This window comes from Coturnix japonica, chromosome 12 (genome assembly GCF_054131305.1).
Source record: "Coturnix japonica strain WE chromosome 12, WE-NBRP24, whole genome shotgun sequence".
Classification (NCBI taxonomy): Eukaryota; Metazoa; Chordata; class Aves; order Galliformes; family Phasianidae; genus Coturnix; species Coturnix japonica.
This window is the reverse complement of record NC_140674.1, coordinates 3,481,536-3,496,379: the sequence shown is the minus strand read 5'-3', so window position 1 is coordinate 3,496,379 and position 14,844 is coordinate 3,481,536. Positions and strand designations below refer to the sequence as shown.

General features: G+C 47.6%; 1 protein-coding gene and 1 long non-coding RNA gene across 8 annotated transcripts in view; one reads left to right on the top strand and one right to left on the bottom strand.

The window, feature by feature from the left end:
* NGEF (neuronal guanine nucleotide exchange factor) overlaps window positions 1-14,844 on the bottom strand; it is a 33,652-nt gene that overhangs the window by 5,988 nt on the left and 12,820 nt on the right. For all 7 annotated transcript variants that reach the window (XM_015871147.3, XM_015871148.3, XM_015871149.3 and 4 more), the window contains 6 exons: window positions 10,885-11,159; window positions 4,630-4,790; window positions 4,258-4,410; window positions 2,253-2,382; window positions 1,454-1,528; window positions 419-508 (listed from right to left, as the gene is read on the bottom strand). In XM_015871147.3, coding sequence (XP_015726633.1) covers window positions 419-508; window positions 1,454-1,528; window positions 2,253-2,382; window positions 4,258-4,410; window positions 4,630-4,790; window positions 10,885-11,159 — 884 coding nt within the window. The remainder of the gene's footprint in view (window positions 1-418; window positions 509-1,453; window positions 1,529-2,252; window positions 2,383-4,257; window positions 4,411-4,629; window positions 4,791-10,884; window positions 11,160-14,844) is intronic.
* LOC146758734 (uncharacterized) lies at window positions 5,932-9,805 on the top strand. The gene is made up of 3 exons (XR_014933133.1): window positions 5,932-6,067; window positions 7,324-7,410; window positions 9,682-9,805. It is a non-coding gene; the product is annotated as an uncharacterized LOC146758734 (long non-coding RNA).

The window sequence follows — 14,844 nt, the reverse complement described above, 5'->3', positions numbered from 1 at the left end:
TTTTAGCTTTAATCTCCCTGTAATATCATTTGTAATGTAAAACAATAGCTGAAAGCTGGCCTACATTTTGAAGTGAGGTGAGAGCCAGGCAGAGTGCTGGAGCAGGAGCTGCCCATGGCACACAGGCAGCTGATGCCATCACATCACCCCTGTATGGGCACAGAACTCTGGTTCTTGTGCCCTGAGATCATGTGCACCAAACTGCAAACGTGGTGCCTGCAGAAGTGCATCTCCTTCAAGGGTTGCAGCATCTCCTTCAAGGGTTGCAGCAGGTCAGTGTGCACAGCAGGGCACTGCCACAGCTAAATGGCACTGAAAGGGATGTGGCTGAGCTACTACTGCTAAGTTTGCATGTGCAATGCCAGGATGCTGTTGGTTCACTGCCTCCATGGGGGTGTTACCAACCTCATGCTCATACCTTGATCTTAAATTCCAGTTTCTTCTGGATGCTGATCATTTGCTCTGTTCGGCTCATCTTCCTGACCCCTTCATTGCATGCTTTCACTACCTGCCAAAAAGAGAATAGAAAGCTTTGCCTTCTGTGGCCTAAGCAGCTAAGTGATGTCAAGCACAGAAAGGCCTGACCCTGAGGGGGAAGAGCCTTGCTACAAAAGGAACTGACCAAGCCAGGCCCTTCCATCAGCAACGTGTCCATGTGGGAAAGGGAAAAAAACAAACAAACCCAAAAAAGCAGCACCCAGAAGATGCTGCAGCTGGAGGCTGAGCTGTCAGATGGCCACATTCAGGTGCTGGACAAGACAACATTAAGCAGCACTCCTGGCTGTACAGCAAAGGGAACGGTTCATTTATCAGATCCTGACACAGCAAAGCATCTAAACTTAAACATCTACAGACAAGTAACCACGTAAATAGTTGTGAAAGTGATGATGGGCCCCTGACAGACGAATACAAAAGGAACGTTTTTCTACCCGCAGTAACAGCCCTCCTCAAGCTCTGGACCAGTGGACAAAAACTGCTGCCAGAAGCAAGGAGGGATTCTGGCAATACAAAGTGCTGCACACTAATCATCATTGTTATGGGCTCTGTTTTTATCCTCAGTGATCTGCAGTGTGTACGTTTCCTGGCGTAGTTTAGAGCAAGTCCAATAGCCTACTTTATTTTAATATCTCAGTCATAAGCTACAGCCATATCCTCAGGCGGATGTTTTAATGCAATTTCCAGCTTGAAATACTTAAAATGAACTGCAAGATTCAAGAGATAACTCCAAGCTTCTGAAGGCCATGACGAAAAAAGGATTCCAACTCCTTGGTCCCTGCAGAGCCCTGCTTCATCCACACAGCTGCCAGCAGCTCCACACCTCTCAAACACTAAGTCCAAAGGTGGGATTCAAAGGGACAACATCAGGAGTGAATGCAGTCTATATGTCTTTTCTGGGGTGAAACTGACAACAGTTTAATATTAATTGTATTCATGTAGGCTCATTCAAACTTACTGTTTCCAGCTCCTTATGTGCTTCCAGGGCAGTGGTTTCCCTCTCAGATTTCTCTTCCACTTTCTTCAAAATATTCTGCAGAGAAGCAAAAGCTGTGTTACCTCTGATAGGTGTGACAGTACAGAAGGGTATTTGCTGTCCTTGGGGTTATTTCTGTCCATCAGGCTAATTACAGGGAGAACCACAGAGCACAGCTACCCTTGCCTCTGAGTTTCTGCTTTTTGTTAAAGATTGTTCCCATCTGGCTACAACTGAACATCTAAAAAGTAATACTACTGTTTTACAAAAGTGAAATAGCTGGGCCTGCTGCTAACAGGCAGTGCTATGGGCAAGCCAGGAGGTGTAAGACTTTTTGGGATGGAGCTGTTTCCTCATCCCTAGATGCATGTCCTTCGCTGCAGTGGTTACAGGTGCACAGGGAAAAGTGGCTGCCCCGGGCTGGCCCAAGACACCATGATGTGGGGTAATACATGGCTTTGGGGATGTTTTACGCCCAGCACCTGTACAGCAGCACCTTAACAATCATGCAGCTGGCTATTGCATGGCTGCTGCCCCTTCTAGCAGCTCTGAAGCTCCTCCTCAGCTCTTTTGTTCAGCAAAACATGGCAAATTCAATGTGAATTTGGAGGCGTTCTCTTACTGACAGAACACTTTCCCATAGCTGAGAATGTTCAACTCTGCGGAAAGGCTTCAGCCAGCTCTAGGACTGATTGAGGCTGTATCTCATTTGCAACTGTGGAAATGAATCTCAGGAGTGATCTGGATGACCTCTGGGCAATACAGAAGAGCCAAACTCTACCTGCACCAGTAGCTTGAGCCGAGTGATCCTTTGAAATGGCAGAATCAGGAAGGAAGAAAAGGACAGGCCTCTGCACATGGGATCCAGCTCCAGCTGTGTGATCACCTCCCGGAAAGCTGGCTTGTCCTGGCTGAGGGGGAGAGAGACAGCGTGAGTGCTACACTGCCTCCACCTCTGCATTTTGGGTGAGGACCCAGGAGCACACAGCCTTAGAGACAGCATCAGCCTAGCTTATCCCAAGGGCAGGAAAGAAGGAAGGAGGAAACTGAATGCTTCTAGGTGTATTTTGGTTTAAATCCAGAGCTATTTATAGTGTTGGGGGATGGAAAAAATAGACTTCTAATGTACAAGCCGTGGTAGTGCGTTCACATGTGTAGCACATCTAGCTCAGCAGCATACGCTGTGCTGCGTGCGTAGGTGTGTGTGAATGGGGTGTGTGTCCAAGTCGATGAGTCAGAGGAATAATTATATATCTTTACACAGTTGGATCTCTGTGACAAGGTGGAATTCATACAGTCATAAGAACAAGGCAAGTCACAGAACTTGGCTACTCCTGGCTGCTTTGCTGTGGGATGGAAACTGTTATCTGGCCTGAGAAGAGCACACGCCATCCCTGGACCTTCCCTGAGGGTGTTCACAGTAGGTGAGTCCAAGCAATCTCAGCAGCTGCAGCCAAAGCCAGCAGCTCCTGGCAATTCTGGGGCCCAGCCCAAGGAGGACACACACAGCTGGAGCCACGGCCAGCAACATCAGCACAGATGCAAAGATATCACCGACTGTGCAACACCTATCTTCACCCCATGTAACTCAGAGCACTCTGACAGCAGCTGCTGCAAGTGCTTCTCGGTGCTGCAGCAGGTGCTTGCATCACTGTGCCATAATAGAATGGACCCCCAGTGTGTCCTGGAACCAGAGTGGGAGCAAGTGTGAAACATCTCAGACTCCACGTTTAGCAAAGTGCTGCGAAATCCCCTTTGCTTTGTGTTCTCCATCAGGCAAAAAAAGAATACAAAAAGCTTCCCTCTGAATTCTTTTCTCACACAGCTCCTTTCCAAGCTCACCTAATCCACACTATCGCTCTTTCAGTTTCAAGTGTTTAGCTAATGACTCTGGACACAGCGCTTATATTGCTCACCTCTGACTAAAGGAAACCCTGCAGTACCCTTCTTTGGGGAAGAACAGTTGGCCGGGCTCAGCAGAGGCTGCTTACAGTGTGCTGGGATTGTTTTGTTGGTTGGTTTGGGGTTTTTTTTTGCATCAAGAGCTGGAGAGCAGAGAAAGGAAAGGATTAGGGCTCATTACACTCCCCCGAACCAGCTGCTGCTACAGGGAGGAAACAGCGCAGCGTGTGCAATGGGCTGTCCTGAAGGAATCCAGGACATCGTAACTGAAGAAAAATTAATTCTCCTGCTCAAAGACGGCCTTGTAGGGCAGTCTTTGTTTTGAGATGATAGAAGAGAACTCCCCCAGGACCAAAAGTCGGACTGAACTTGAAAAACACTGCGAAAATACGCTGGATTATATCCTCAGGCCCAGATAGCGCCTGTATTTATAACACCAGAATGTGATGAAAGTGGCTTTTTTTCTTTCTTCAAGAAAATGTTGTTCTTCTGATAAGTTTTCTCAAGTGTGGGAAGGTTCAGCCTTGTTGGAAGCTTAGGAAAAGCAGTGGCTGTTCTTGCTGTCAGGGACTGCATGGTAACCTCGGCCTTTCAGTCTCTTGCCTCTACTTGCAGTTTAAGAATGCGTATGTTTCACAATATGTGTTCCCACATCCATCATAGCTACTTCCCACAGCTGGGAACTGCAGGCTCTGAACTCACTGGGTATGTTACTCGCCTGCTCTGTCACCCCACCCTTACCCTTACTCTAAAGCCTTGGAATTGCATCAGCAAAGTGGGAAATCCTGTTTCTGTACCATTTAGCACTATCCAAACTGGCAATATCCAACAGCTGAATCTGTAGCCTATGCAATTTTAATGCAGCATCAAGCACAAGAACTCACAGAAGCTGCTTGTAAGTTCTCTCCTGGTAGGTCTGGTTGGAGACATAGGTGATGTACACAGAGAAGTGCTCAACTGTATGCTGGTACACAATATCGCACACATCCGAGATCACTATATTCTCCTCAACCCGTCGCTCCAGGTCCAGCAGGAATCTAGATAAGGAAACCAGTGCTCGATTTAATTATCACTTGCATGTCCAACACAACCCCCAGCTTCTGTCCCTGGGGCTGAAAGCAGTGAATGTGTCACTAAGCTTTTGGAAAAGGCTGTGTAGCAGACTGCTGGCAGTCAGCTCTCACACCCCTCTGCACACAGGTTTAGTTAACGAGATGCCACTCAGCTTGCCAAAGCTCCAGCAGCAGTTGTCTTACCGCTCACTAACAGCCTTGACATCCAGGACATTGGAGAAGAGGATGTGTGCCTCGGACTGGTGTAAGATCTTCTTCAGACGCTCATTCTCCATGAAATGAGACACCAGCAGATTCAGACTCTTGCAGTACGAGGCTTCAGAAGTAACCAGCTCAAACATTGCCTGAGGAGGAACCCAAAAAAGGACATCAGCAGGTCTGTTCTACGGTTCATGCTCACAGAGAAGCACTTCAGAGGCTCTCCCCACCTCCCCAGTGTCACTCAGTCTGACCTGAGGCTGCCTCAGGACCTCCTGTGCCCCTCATCACCATGCAGCATATCCCTCCCCCCGTGGGCAGCTCCCTTAGGCAGCCCCAACACACACCCTCCTTGTGACAGCACTGGCTTGTAGCTCTGCTTGCTGGGGCTGGTTGTGCTGTGCAGCAAGGTTTCGTTGCACCATCAGTGCTCTTTGTTATAGAAAAATCCCAGTGTGGGGGTTGGCACACAGCAATCCCAGTACGAGACACACGCTCCCTGGGGCAATGCTAATACAAAAATACAGCTGTGGTGCTCCAAGGCCCTGTGTGCTGCCTGAACCTAAGGAAATCCAGCCATTGCAGCCCAAGGGATGCTCCCTGTCAAGCCTGGCCGCATTGTTTGTGACCCAGGCACAGGAGAAGGGGATGGTTTGATTTAGAGGTAAATCTCAAGTTAACGAGCTGAGGATGTAAAGCCTTTTGCCTATAGCACGTGCCACAGGGACAGTCCTCATTTACTCTCCAGGCTCTGTGCAGTGGTAAATAAAGCAAGTGATTATTGACACAAACACTGAATCCATTACTTTAAGTAAGATCAATTTAAGATTCTTGCAAGGGCTTTGCTGCAGCAGAAAATCATTAGCTCCTTCAAACATTTCTTGATGAAGGTGCATCCTGGGGCTGGGCCATGGTGTGGTTACAGAAAGGTTAACCTGTTGGCAGCAAAGTCTTCCTTCATTCTCCTTAAAGCAGCTTGACAACACAGTCCCCCAGTGCCCACAGCTCCTCTGCCATATGCTGGTGAGGAGGAGTGGGCCCTGAGCCCCACCAGCTCTGGGGCTGCATGAGCAATGCGGAGCCAAGCAAGTCCAAAGGAACAGCAAGTATGTACAGTAAGGACAGGAACAGCAAAGACCTGCTGAGTGTCGGGTGAATTGGCATTTCCATTCTTTATGGAGTTAGCAGCCCAAGAGATAATCCCAGTGAGCAGAAAGTCCAATGGAGCCATAAGCAGGTGGCCCTGTCCTGCACCAGGGAAAGAGGTTGTGCCTGCACAGCCCCAGAAAGGAGAGGGAGCAAAGGGTGCAGGTAGAAATGCATTCACTTGGTCGGTGCGTGTGGAACAGCTGGTATTTAAGGAATACACAGATGTTTTGTTTTCTTCAAGAACAGATTCCCAATGAGACAAACGGACAACTGGGTGAGTCTCCTAAATATACCTAAATATACAGGCTTAATTGTAGCTTTTTGTTTGTTTGTTTTAATAACTGTGAGGAAAAGAAATAGGTAAAGACACAACAAAGAATAGGACAGGATCACAGAATCACAGAATGGTTGGGTTGGAAGGGACCTTACAGCCCACCCAGCCCCAGCCCCTGCCATGGGCTGCCTGCCCCCCACCAGCTCAGGCTGCCCAGGGCCCCACCCAGCCCAGCCCTGAGCACCCCCAGGGATGGGGCACCCACACTTCTCTGGGCAGCAGTGCCAGGGCCTCATCACCCTCTGAAAGAAAAATTTCCTTCCAGCATCTAATCTAAATTTCCCCTCTTTTACTTTAAAACCATCCCCCCTCATCCTATCACATCCTATCACAAAATGCCCATCTCCTGCCTGTTTCTAAGCTCCCTTTAAGCACTGGAAGGCCACAATGAGGTCTCCCCAGAGTCTTCCAATCCTCAGACTGTATGCATTCGGATAGTCAGGTCCTTTAAAGTCTCCCAAGAGCCAGGATCAAGGTGTGCCTCTCTACTGCAGCCTTTCAGCCTTCTGACAACACGTCTGATCTCTGAGCTTCCTTCTTGACCTACAGACACAAAAGTCCCCACTCTGTATGTCTGGAAAGGTCCATTTGTGTGTGTTTCCTGCCCATCACAGGGTAAGCATTAGACCTGCATGGGCACATGCAGAGTGTAAGACAGACCAAAGAGACATTGAAATCCATAGTGCAAATATCAGTCCGCAGGGTTCTGATTTAAAGGAGATTCCAGAGAAGTAAAGATTATCTGCACTGATCAAGACAAGCTTCTGGAAGTGTCTGCTACAGCATCTGCCAGGCACAGGATTCTCAGGTTACTCTGGAGATCCAGCTGCTCCCCTGCAGACTCAAAGTATCCCAATGCTGACTATAAACAGCCCAGATTGCTGTTTCACATTGGAACAAACTCCTAAACTGCGATATAATGAAGAGATCTCTGCAGAATAACTGAACTCCACTATCTCTGAGCCTTCGCTAGATAAAACAGCATGAACTTCTGGCTTCAGAGTCGCAGAAATAATGAGGAGATTTGAACTAGATGTCAACGGATGTAATGCTGTCCTCTAGAGTCCACAAACAGTCTCAAATTGTCTCTTGGAAACATGACCAAAATCGTTCGGTCCTCTGGGTCATTAACTTCATGAAATCTACTAGCTGTATGAAAGCTGTACTAATTGTTTTCATTGCTTCTATTTTGGCAGAGAGGCAAAGAAATGAGACAGGAAGCCTAAGGAAGAAGGCAATACAGAAGATAAAAAAGAACAAATTCAGAGTCGCCACAGACAAGAGTAAGTAATGCTACAAGGTATATCCCTACTGTGTTGATAAGGTGTTTTGTTACATAGATTGAAAATAGCTGCTCCCAATATCTGGGATCTTCTTGTAAAGCACTGGTCAGTACAGGGGGATTCTCACCTAGCCTAGGAGGGATTTTGTTTCGAGCTGATGCCATCGTATTGGCAGTAACCAGCCCTCAAACCTGGCTGTCCCCACTGGGCCACGTCTCCTCCACCTGCTAGACGTGCAGCAAGGCCAGCACAAGAGCTCTTTCAAGAGTGCAGCTCTGTTTCACAGCAGATTTAGAGGCTTGAAATCTAAGGATTGCTCAAAGAAGGAAAGGAAATAAATATCTTTCCAGGATATTAAGCGTAGAAATGAAAGAGAAAGACTGCCTCCCTGCCCAACATGCTCTTACATGGAGTGGGCACCTCACTGCTGCACACTAAAGGTTCAAATCTTTCTTCTGCTTAAGCAAAGATTTTCACAGCAGTTGCTCTCTGATCCAAATCCACGCTGTGCCATGAAGGTGCGGATTAGTCTTGGCGACCCAGCCCACTGCCTAACACCAAAATGGCCACAATCCCCATCAAAAAAAAAAAAAAAAAAAAAATCTAGCAAAGCCAATCTCAGCACAAATGGTTCAGCTCAGGGACAGAGAATCTTGCACTAATCTGGTTTTGTTGTTGTTGCTTTTTACTCTGCAAACTCCTATGGCCATATAACTCTTATCCCACCCAGCTCAGGATCTCCTGTAACACAAAGGATGAGCCCAGTGTAGGAAAATCAATGCAGAAAGCACGTAGAGGAGGACAAAACAAATAACCTATATAGTCAATCAAACAAGGACAAACTGAAAGACAGAGATCTGACCTGGGAAGGAGGAGTAAATTGGAGCCTCTCCACAAACAGGCAGTACCAACATGTAATCTAAGGCTCGTGCTAAAAGAAGCCCCACATACTAAATCACGCTTCTTCCCATTGCTACCTTTTCCAAGCCTTTGGGACAGAATACCCCGTAGCCTCCGCTATATGTAACACCAGGAGCATGTCCTCCCTTCAGCCATTTGTTCCTTCTGCTACACACGTGTTGCCCATCCTTTTCCCCACGCTGACTCCATGTCAGAACCCACACGGTGCTTTTGGCTTGTCCTACTTTTTGCATCACTCCATTTTCTACATAGTTAAAAGAAGGTCCTCGGTGATTCATGTTTTGCTGTGTTTGATGCTCAACAGATGTCTGGATAATTAAAGCTCCCCTATGAATGATTTAATCATTCCTCATAATTATTTAGTGGCACATCGTTTTTGTATTTCCCTGACCCCTGCAGTCTGTCATTTGTTCTTTGTTTTTTCTTCTCTTCTTCTTTTCCTGCATTTTCGCCCACATTCTGTGACAGTTCCAGCTGTTTTTTTTTACGTTCCATTCCCCTGACATTGCCTTCAGATGAAAACAGTGATGTGGCCAATGCCACCACAGCCTGACTTCTGTTTGTGTTCCTAGGGGCTAATGGGCCGCACTGCAATCTTCTCTCCCGGAACTGCTGGGGGGTGGGAGGTGCTTTTTCCCCTGAAACTCCGTTTTCTGGGTCATTTGTTCCAATGGGGACAATGACATAAAGCCTTTCATGAGAACTTCCAAACATCCACTGCTCTTCCAACCCAGGTTCTTGTTTTGATGCTTGATAAACAAATGCCTTGTTTCGTACCTGGTGTTGTTTTATCTTGCTGGTATCTCGTATTGCGAATTCAACACTGAATTCACTGTAATCTCTTTAATTGTTTCAGTGATTTCCCCCACACTCCTTGTTTTCTGTGCTTGACTTTCCTTAAAGAGCAAATTCTCCGCTCTGTCTGCTCAGTGTTCAGCCAATTTCACAGCTTTCTGGCTTGCAGCAGTTTTATAATCTCTTACTGTGCTAATCCAGAACAAACAGGAAGAAAATTTCAGCCCCTGATAAAGTGACACGAGGGGAAAGCACAGCACTTCTATGAGGCAGCACTGTCCCATCTCCATCTGCTTTATTTCTGTTGTTATTTTAAAGCAATGGAAGAAAATGTAGTGCTGGGGTCTGGCAGTACAGGTATTTTTCCATACAACACCTACAGGTGACAAACGCAACCCCAAAGCAATGGCAGCTTTTGAGATCTCTGATGCAAACTTTTAAGCTGATGTTCTTCTGTAAATGACTCTATTTAGAAGCAGAAAGAAGAGCTTGTAGTTTTTCGGATGCCAGATTGTGTTTGTAATGTTGGCAGTTACAAGAACTGTGTTTTTCCAGGTAAACAGAACAAATCTGATATAGAAATATCCATGGAAAAGCAACAAACCACTTCAGTTGCCTTCAGCCATACCCCAGTCACACCACCAGTCTGTTCTGCCAGCCTGGAACTACCCTGTTAGTTACACTGGGGGTGTAACCAACAGCCCTGCACATCACACCTTTGAGATTCAAGGGCTGAGCCTTTCCAAGCACAACAGGGAAGCCACAGCTTCGGCCAGGACCAGGGTGGGACTGTGTGCACAGAAGTGATTCATAATTCTTGACTGAACAAATCCAAGTAAGCTCAGGGGGAACCGGTCACACCCTGGGATGTTCTTCAGCTTTTTGGGTTCAGCCACACGAGCCAGGGCAGAACAGACCCAAAGGTGGATGCTCTCCCCAGAACAGATCCTGGCACAGCAGGGCTCACAGGATTAGGCCTGTGAAGGTCCGTTGCTCATGTTGCAACACACGCCACACTGAACAAGTTTTGTTTGTCTCTGCTGCTGGCTATGAACTCAGAGCAACGCATTAACAAAGAGCACTTATGCTCCCCACGCTATCCAAAATAGCAACCGGTTGTAAATTGTTGTGTGATCGATGGTTTCTCTGACGGGGGCAGCTACTCTCACCAGCTCCTTGTTAGACATAGCCCTACAGATTGTTGCCATATAGCTCTCAAGCCATGATGCCATGATGTCAATGCAGTGTATGGCTGAAATGCAAATATTCCTGCCAACGTTTTTCACTGCTTTGCATAAGACTCTGAGTAACGGCATTTAAAAATCAGGAAGCTTATAAATTTCCATCTCTCCCCCTTCCAGTAATGCCATCATATTTAAACAGATTGCAGTTAACTCTTCAATGCTTCTAAGATTTCTGGTGCATTAATGCGCACTGGAGACCCAAAGCTCTATGGCAAGAACCTGTTTGCTAACTCTCCCTTCCTTGAAAAAGGCTCCTAGCACAATCAAAGCAGAATAAGTAAGTTCTCTTTTGCCAAATAAATACCCATCAATGACAGCATACAGGCTAATATTCTGTAATTCCGAAAGAGAGTGGTGCTAACCAGTGTGTCAGAGGAAAGCACTTAGCGAAACAAGGCCTGTCTGCAACTGCCATGAAGCTTTTGTTCTTAAATCTCAATCATTTGACTGAATTCATTCCAGCTCCTTTAAGCAGCAGCCCAGTTAAGAAACGTTTCACTTTCTCCCAGCTTACCTCCTGCAGCTTGATTTCATCTGGCTGGAGGATGCTGAGGATCCCACTGCTCCGGATCTCCGGCAGGTCCTGCCATAAGTTGAACCTGGAGTTGGAGTTCCTCAGCAAATTGATCTGTGGTGCAGCTTTGCTCTCGGGGGTACTTGCAGGTTCTGTCTCAGGTGGGGTTTCCTCACTGGGTGAACTCTCCTCAGGGTCTGTCTGTGAATCCTGCAGTCGTCTGGTTTCGATCTCCTGGCGCGTTGACTTATCTCGATATTCCTGATACAAGAGCCCTAGGAGGCAACACAACAGGTCCGAGAGGTTTCAGCTGAACAACAGAATAGTACTGTGGGAATGGAGGGCTGCACTGCATGGCTCATCCCAGCAGAGATGAGGGATATCCCCTCTGCACTGAGACAAGAAGTCACGCAGGGTGCTCCTGTTTCAACCAGCAGTGCAAACCCCATGTGGAAGCCATGCCTAAATCTGAAACGCTGCTAACCATCTTCCATCCCAAACCCTGTGCTAACAGTCAGGTGAACCCATGGCCAAGTGGAAGGTGTGAAAGAAGAGCGCTTTGTTATTTGCCAAGCTTTTAAATGTTTCTTTTAAGACCCTGATATTCTCTGCAGTGTTCTTATGCTACAAGCCAGGAGGCTGGAAGGAAGGAATTGCCCTGCTGGCTCTCTGGGAGTATATGCTACAAGCTGTACATATCAAAAGGGCTGTGTGTGTGTTTGGAGAAGTAACACTGCATATGCCACAACTGCTTCAAAAGACCAATTTGATGGCTATGAAAATCCCTAAGGAGAAAACAGTGAGCTGCTGTTAAGGCCATTTAATAGGTGAAGCACTGGGACCATCACCACTTCGCTTTGGTATTGACTTTGCAGTTAGCATTAGTCATGCTGCTCAATTTCTTTTTTCCTTCTCAGATTCGACAATGACTGAAGATATTAACATTAAGGCTCAAAGTTACCTGAACACCACAGCGCTAAGAAAAGGCCATGGATTCACACACCTTGCTGCACAGTGACCACACGAGGTGCCTTCTGCACTGCAATTACTGCCTTCAGCAGCAGATGAATGTGCCCCAGCTCCCCATTTCAACAGACAGCACCAGGAAGGTAGGAATCCTGTAATTCCCTGGCTGCCTATAGAAGATCCTGTCTCTCTTCTAAGACTTCCACGTGCCCATACCTCTAAGCCACCTGTAGGATCCAGAGCATTAACTGCTTGAACACAGAGTGCAATTTAGAGGCTATGAGAAGGCAGGAGAACACGAGCCTGCTCTGAATCACGCTCCTCACTTACTCAAGTTGAGGAGAACACCTTCTCATCCTTCTATCATCTCTCTTGGCTTACACTTGAATCTCAGAAGTGTAAGATAAATGAATAAAGATAAAAATCCTTGACATAAAAAAAAAAAATAAAATCCAAAGCAGCAAAACCTACATAATTTATTTAGTCTGAATCATGAGGGATAAAAATCCATCTGGTCGCATGATTTCATGACATTGGATCTCAAAAGCAGATCCCTTGTGCTGAGAGACCACTGGGTCTAAGGAGGGCAGAAATGTCCCCGTAGCTGCCTGACACATCCCTGGAGCAGTTTTCCCAAGGCTCTGTTCCAGGAGCTGTTAACACTATTCCAGAAATAAGCTGGGGAAAAGCACAGGCACAGGGAGAGCAGTACTGCAGCCTGCGGGTGTATCCTGGTAGCTGTTCTCCCTGGAAAGATGCTCGGTGCCAGATTAAAATAGCACTAAGGGTAGCTGTGCCTAGGAAACCATACAGTCTTCTCTTAGCATCCTACACAGTAACCGGAGAGAAGAGACTTCTCCTGAAGTTTTGCATCCTGCTGCTACTTATATAATTTCTCTCTGCGTCAAGTAGGCTTCTATGGCTTTCCTAAGCATTTCTGCCTGCTAATCAGCCCCAGTGAGGGTGCTGAGGATGTGGAAGGGTGGAAAGGCTCATTGAGGGATGGAGGGCCTGCTGAATCTGAGCTGTGTTTGGCCACGCTGCTCTGTGAGTGCAGTGGGGCATGAGGTGCTTGCGGCCCCAGGGAGCTGCACGTGGGAGCAGGACATGGGAAATAACAGCCTGAAGCAATGTGGCCAATGCTCATCAAGGGAAAAGATGCTCAGAAAATGGAGCATAATCTGTTTTACTGCAGATAATTATACCTGATTGCACAACCACATTGTGCCGGTGGCTCTGCCCTGCAAGTGTGAGACAGGCGGGGATATTCTGTATTTGTGTAAGGGTGGTTCAGGCTGCTTTGCACAGGGCTGGAGAGCAGTCCTTAACAACAACAAAAAGACCCTTGTGCCCTTGTGACAATTTCTTTTTTTCCCACTAATATGTAAGGAATTAAAATCCATTCAATGAAACCTGACCTTGTTTCCAGGTCCCCTGACTGAGCCATTAAGCAGAGAAGACCCACGGAGCCTTCAGCTGCAGGCAATGCAAGTATAGACATAGAAGATCTGACTGACCACAGACACCCACCACCAGAGCTCGTTTGGAAGCACCACCAAGGTAACACATTTTAAGCACCACCAGCAATATTGGGAAGAAACAAAAGGGTGATACTGGGAGAATGACCAAACACAGGCAGATGTTTACATAGGAGATGGGTGGGAAGAAACAAACAGCTGCGACCAGCCCAACAGGGTAAAGTATAAGATAGTTCAGTGAATGCTTATGTTTAGTAAACAAGCAAGCATGGAATGTCAGACACCTGCAACAGCTCCATCCATGGCTTAATGTCCCCACTGGCACTGGCTGAAGGGGAAGCACATGGTCAGAGTGAGGGTTTGGTGCTGCCTGGTGACTCCAGTGGTGAAAGCAGTCCCGCACAAGGGGCGTTCACATCGTTTGTAAGCATGATATCAGGGTTTCCCACTGCATTTATTCCATTTCATTTTGCTGTCAGTCTCCCTCCCCAGCTCCCTCAAACACTGAGAAGGGATCTGAAACACTAGTTACTAATTGTGGAAGATGCTCTCCTTAGAGAGTTTGCATTGCTCTTAAACTAAACGTTACTGCACTGAAAGCTACGTAAGATCTCATGGGGTCCAGAGATGTTTTCTGAAATTCTCTGCTCCAGTTTCAGGCTAAAAGTCCATTAATGCCTCAAAGGCAGGAGGGAGGAAAGGCAGCAGGGGGCTGCAGCCATTGGAAACGACCTGTCAGCTGGAGATTAGTGCAGCACCTCTGGCTGTCAGACCGTGCCTCCTTCCATCAAGGTGCTACAGACCCATGTGCAGTTAATTGGATGCGTGCAGAGATTCACAGAGCATCCGCTGATTGGCAGCACATAAAAACACACATGAATGGAGCAACGAGGTTGCTTTGAAGTCCTGGTGGTTGCAGTATTTTTATCACGCCTCTCAGCAGCCCGGTCCCTTAAAATTAAGATACACTGGCAAATCTGCATCTACACAGCCACAAGAAAGCAACAGATCTGGCAGCGTGCAGAACTGATCGCCGCTTTCCTCAAAACGCTCAGCGCTCCGCCGATCGCTCTGACAGCCCCACAGGTTGCAGCGTCTTGCACTGTCACTTCCCGAGATTAAACCCAGCCATTAAACGTCCCCTCCGCAGCCTCCCACATAACCCCGGCTCTCCCCCTGCAGAGCAAGAAATGCCGGCTCTGCGGACAACGAGGGTCGGCCGGCAGCGCGGCGAGCCCAGATTGAGCCGCTCCGCCAGCGCCGCTCGCTCAGTAACGCGGTCTAACGCCTCTTCCAGCGTGCGAAATCAGACTGTAGCAGGAAGTTCAAATTCGCCCTAATGAGCGACTGCTTCGTAATTAACCCAAAGCGATCCTAGTTTGAGGAGCGGAGCAACAGCGTCCTGACACCTGCGGGGCAGCGCGACGCCCCCGGAGATGCTCAGCGGGCGCTGCTGGAGGCACCGCTCCGCTCCTAACGCCGACAGCGGAGCTCGCCCAGCACGGACGGCGCTTCG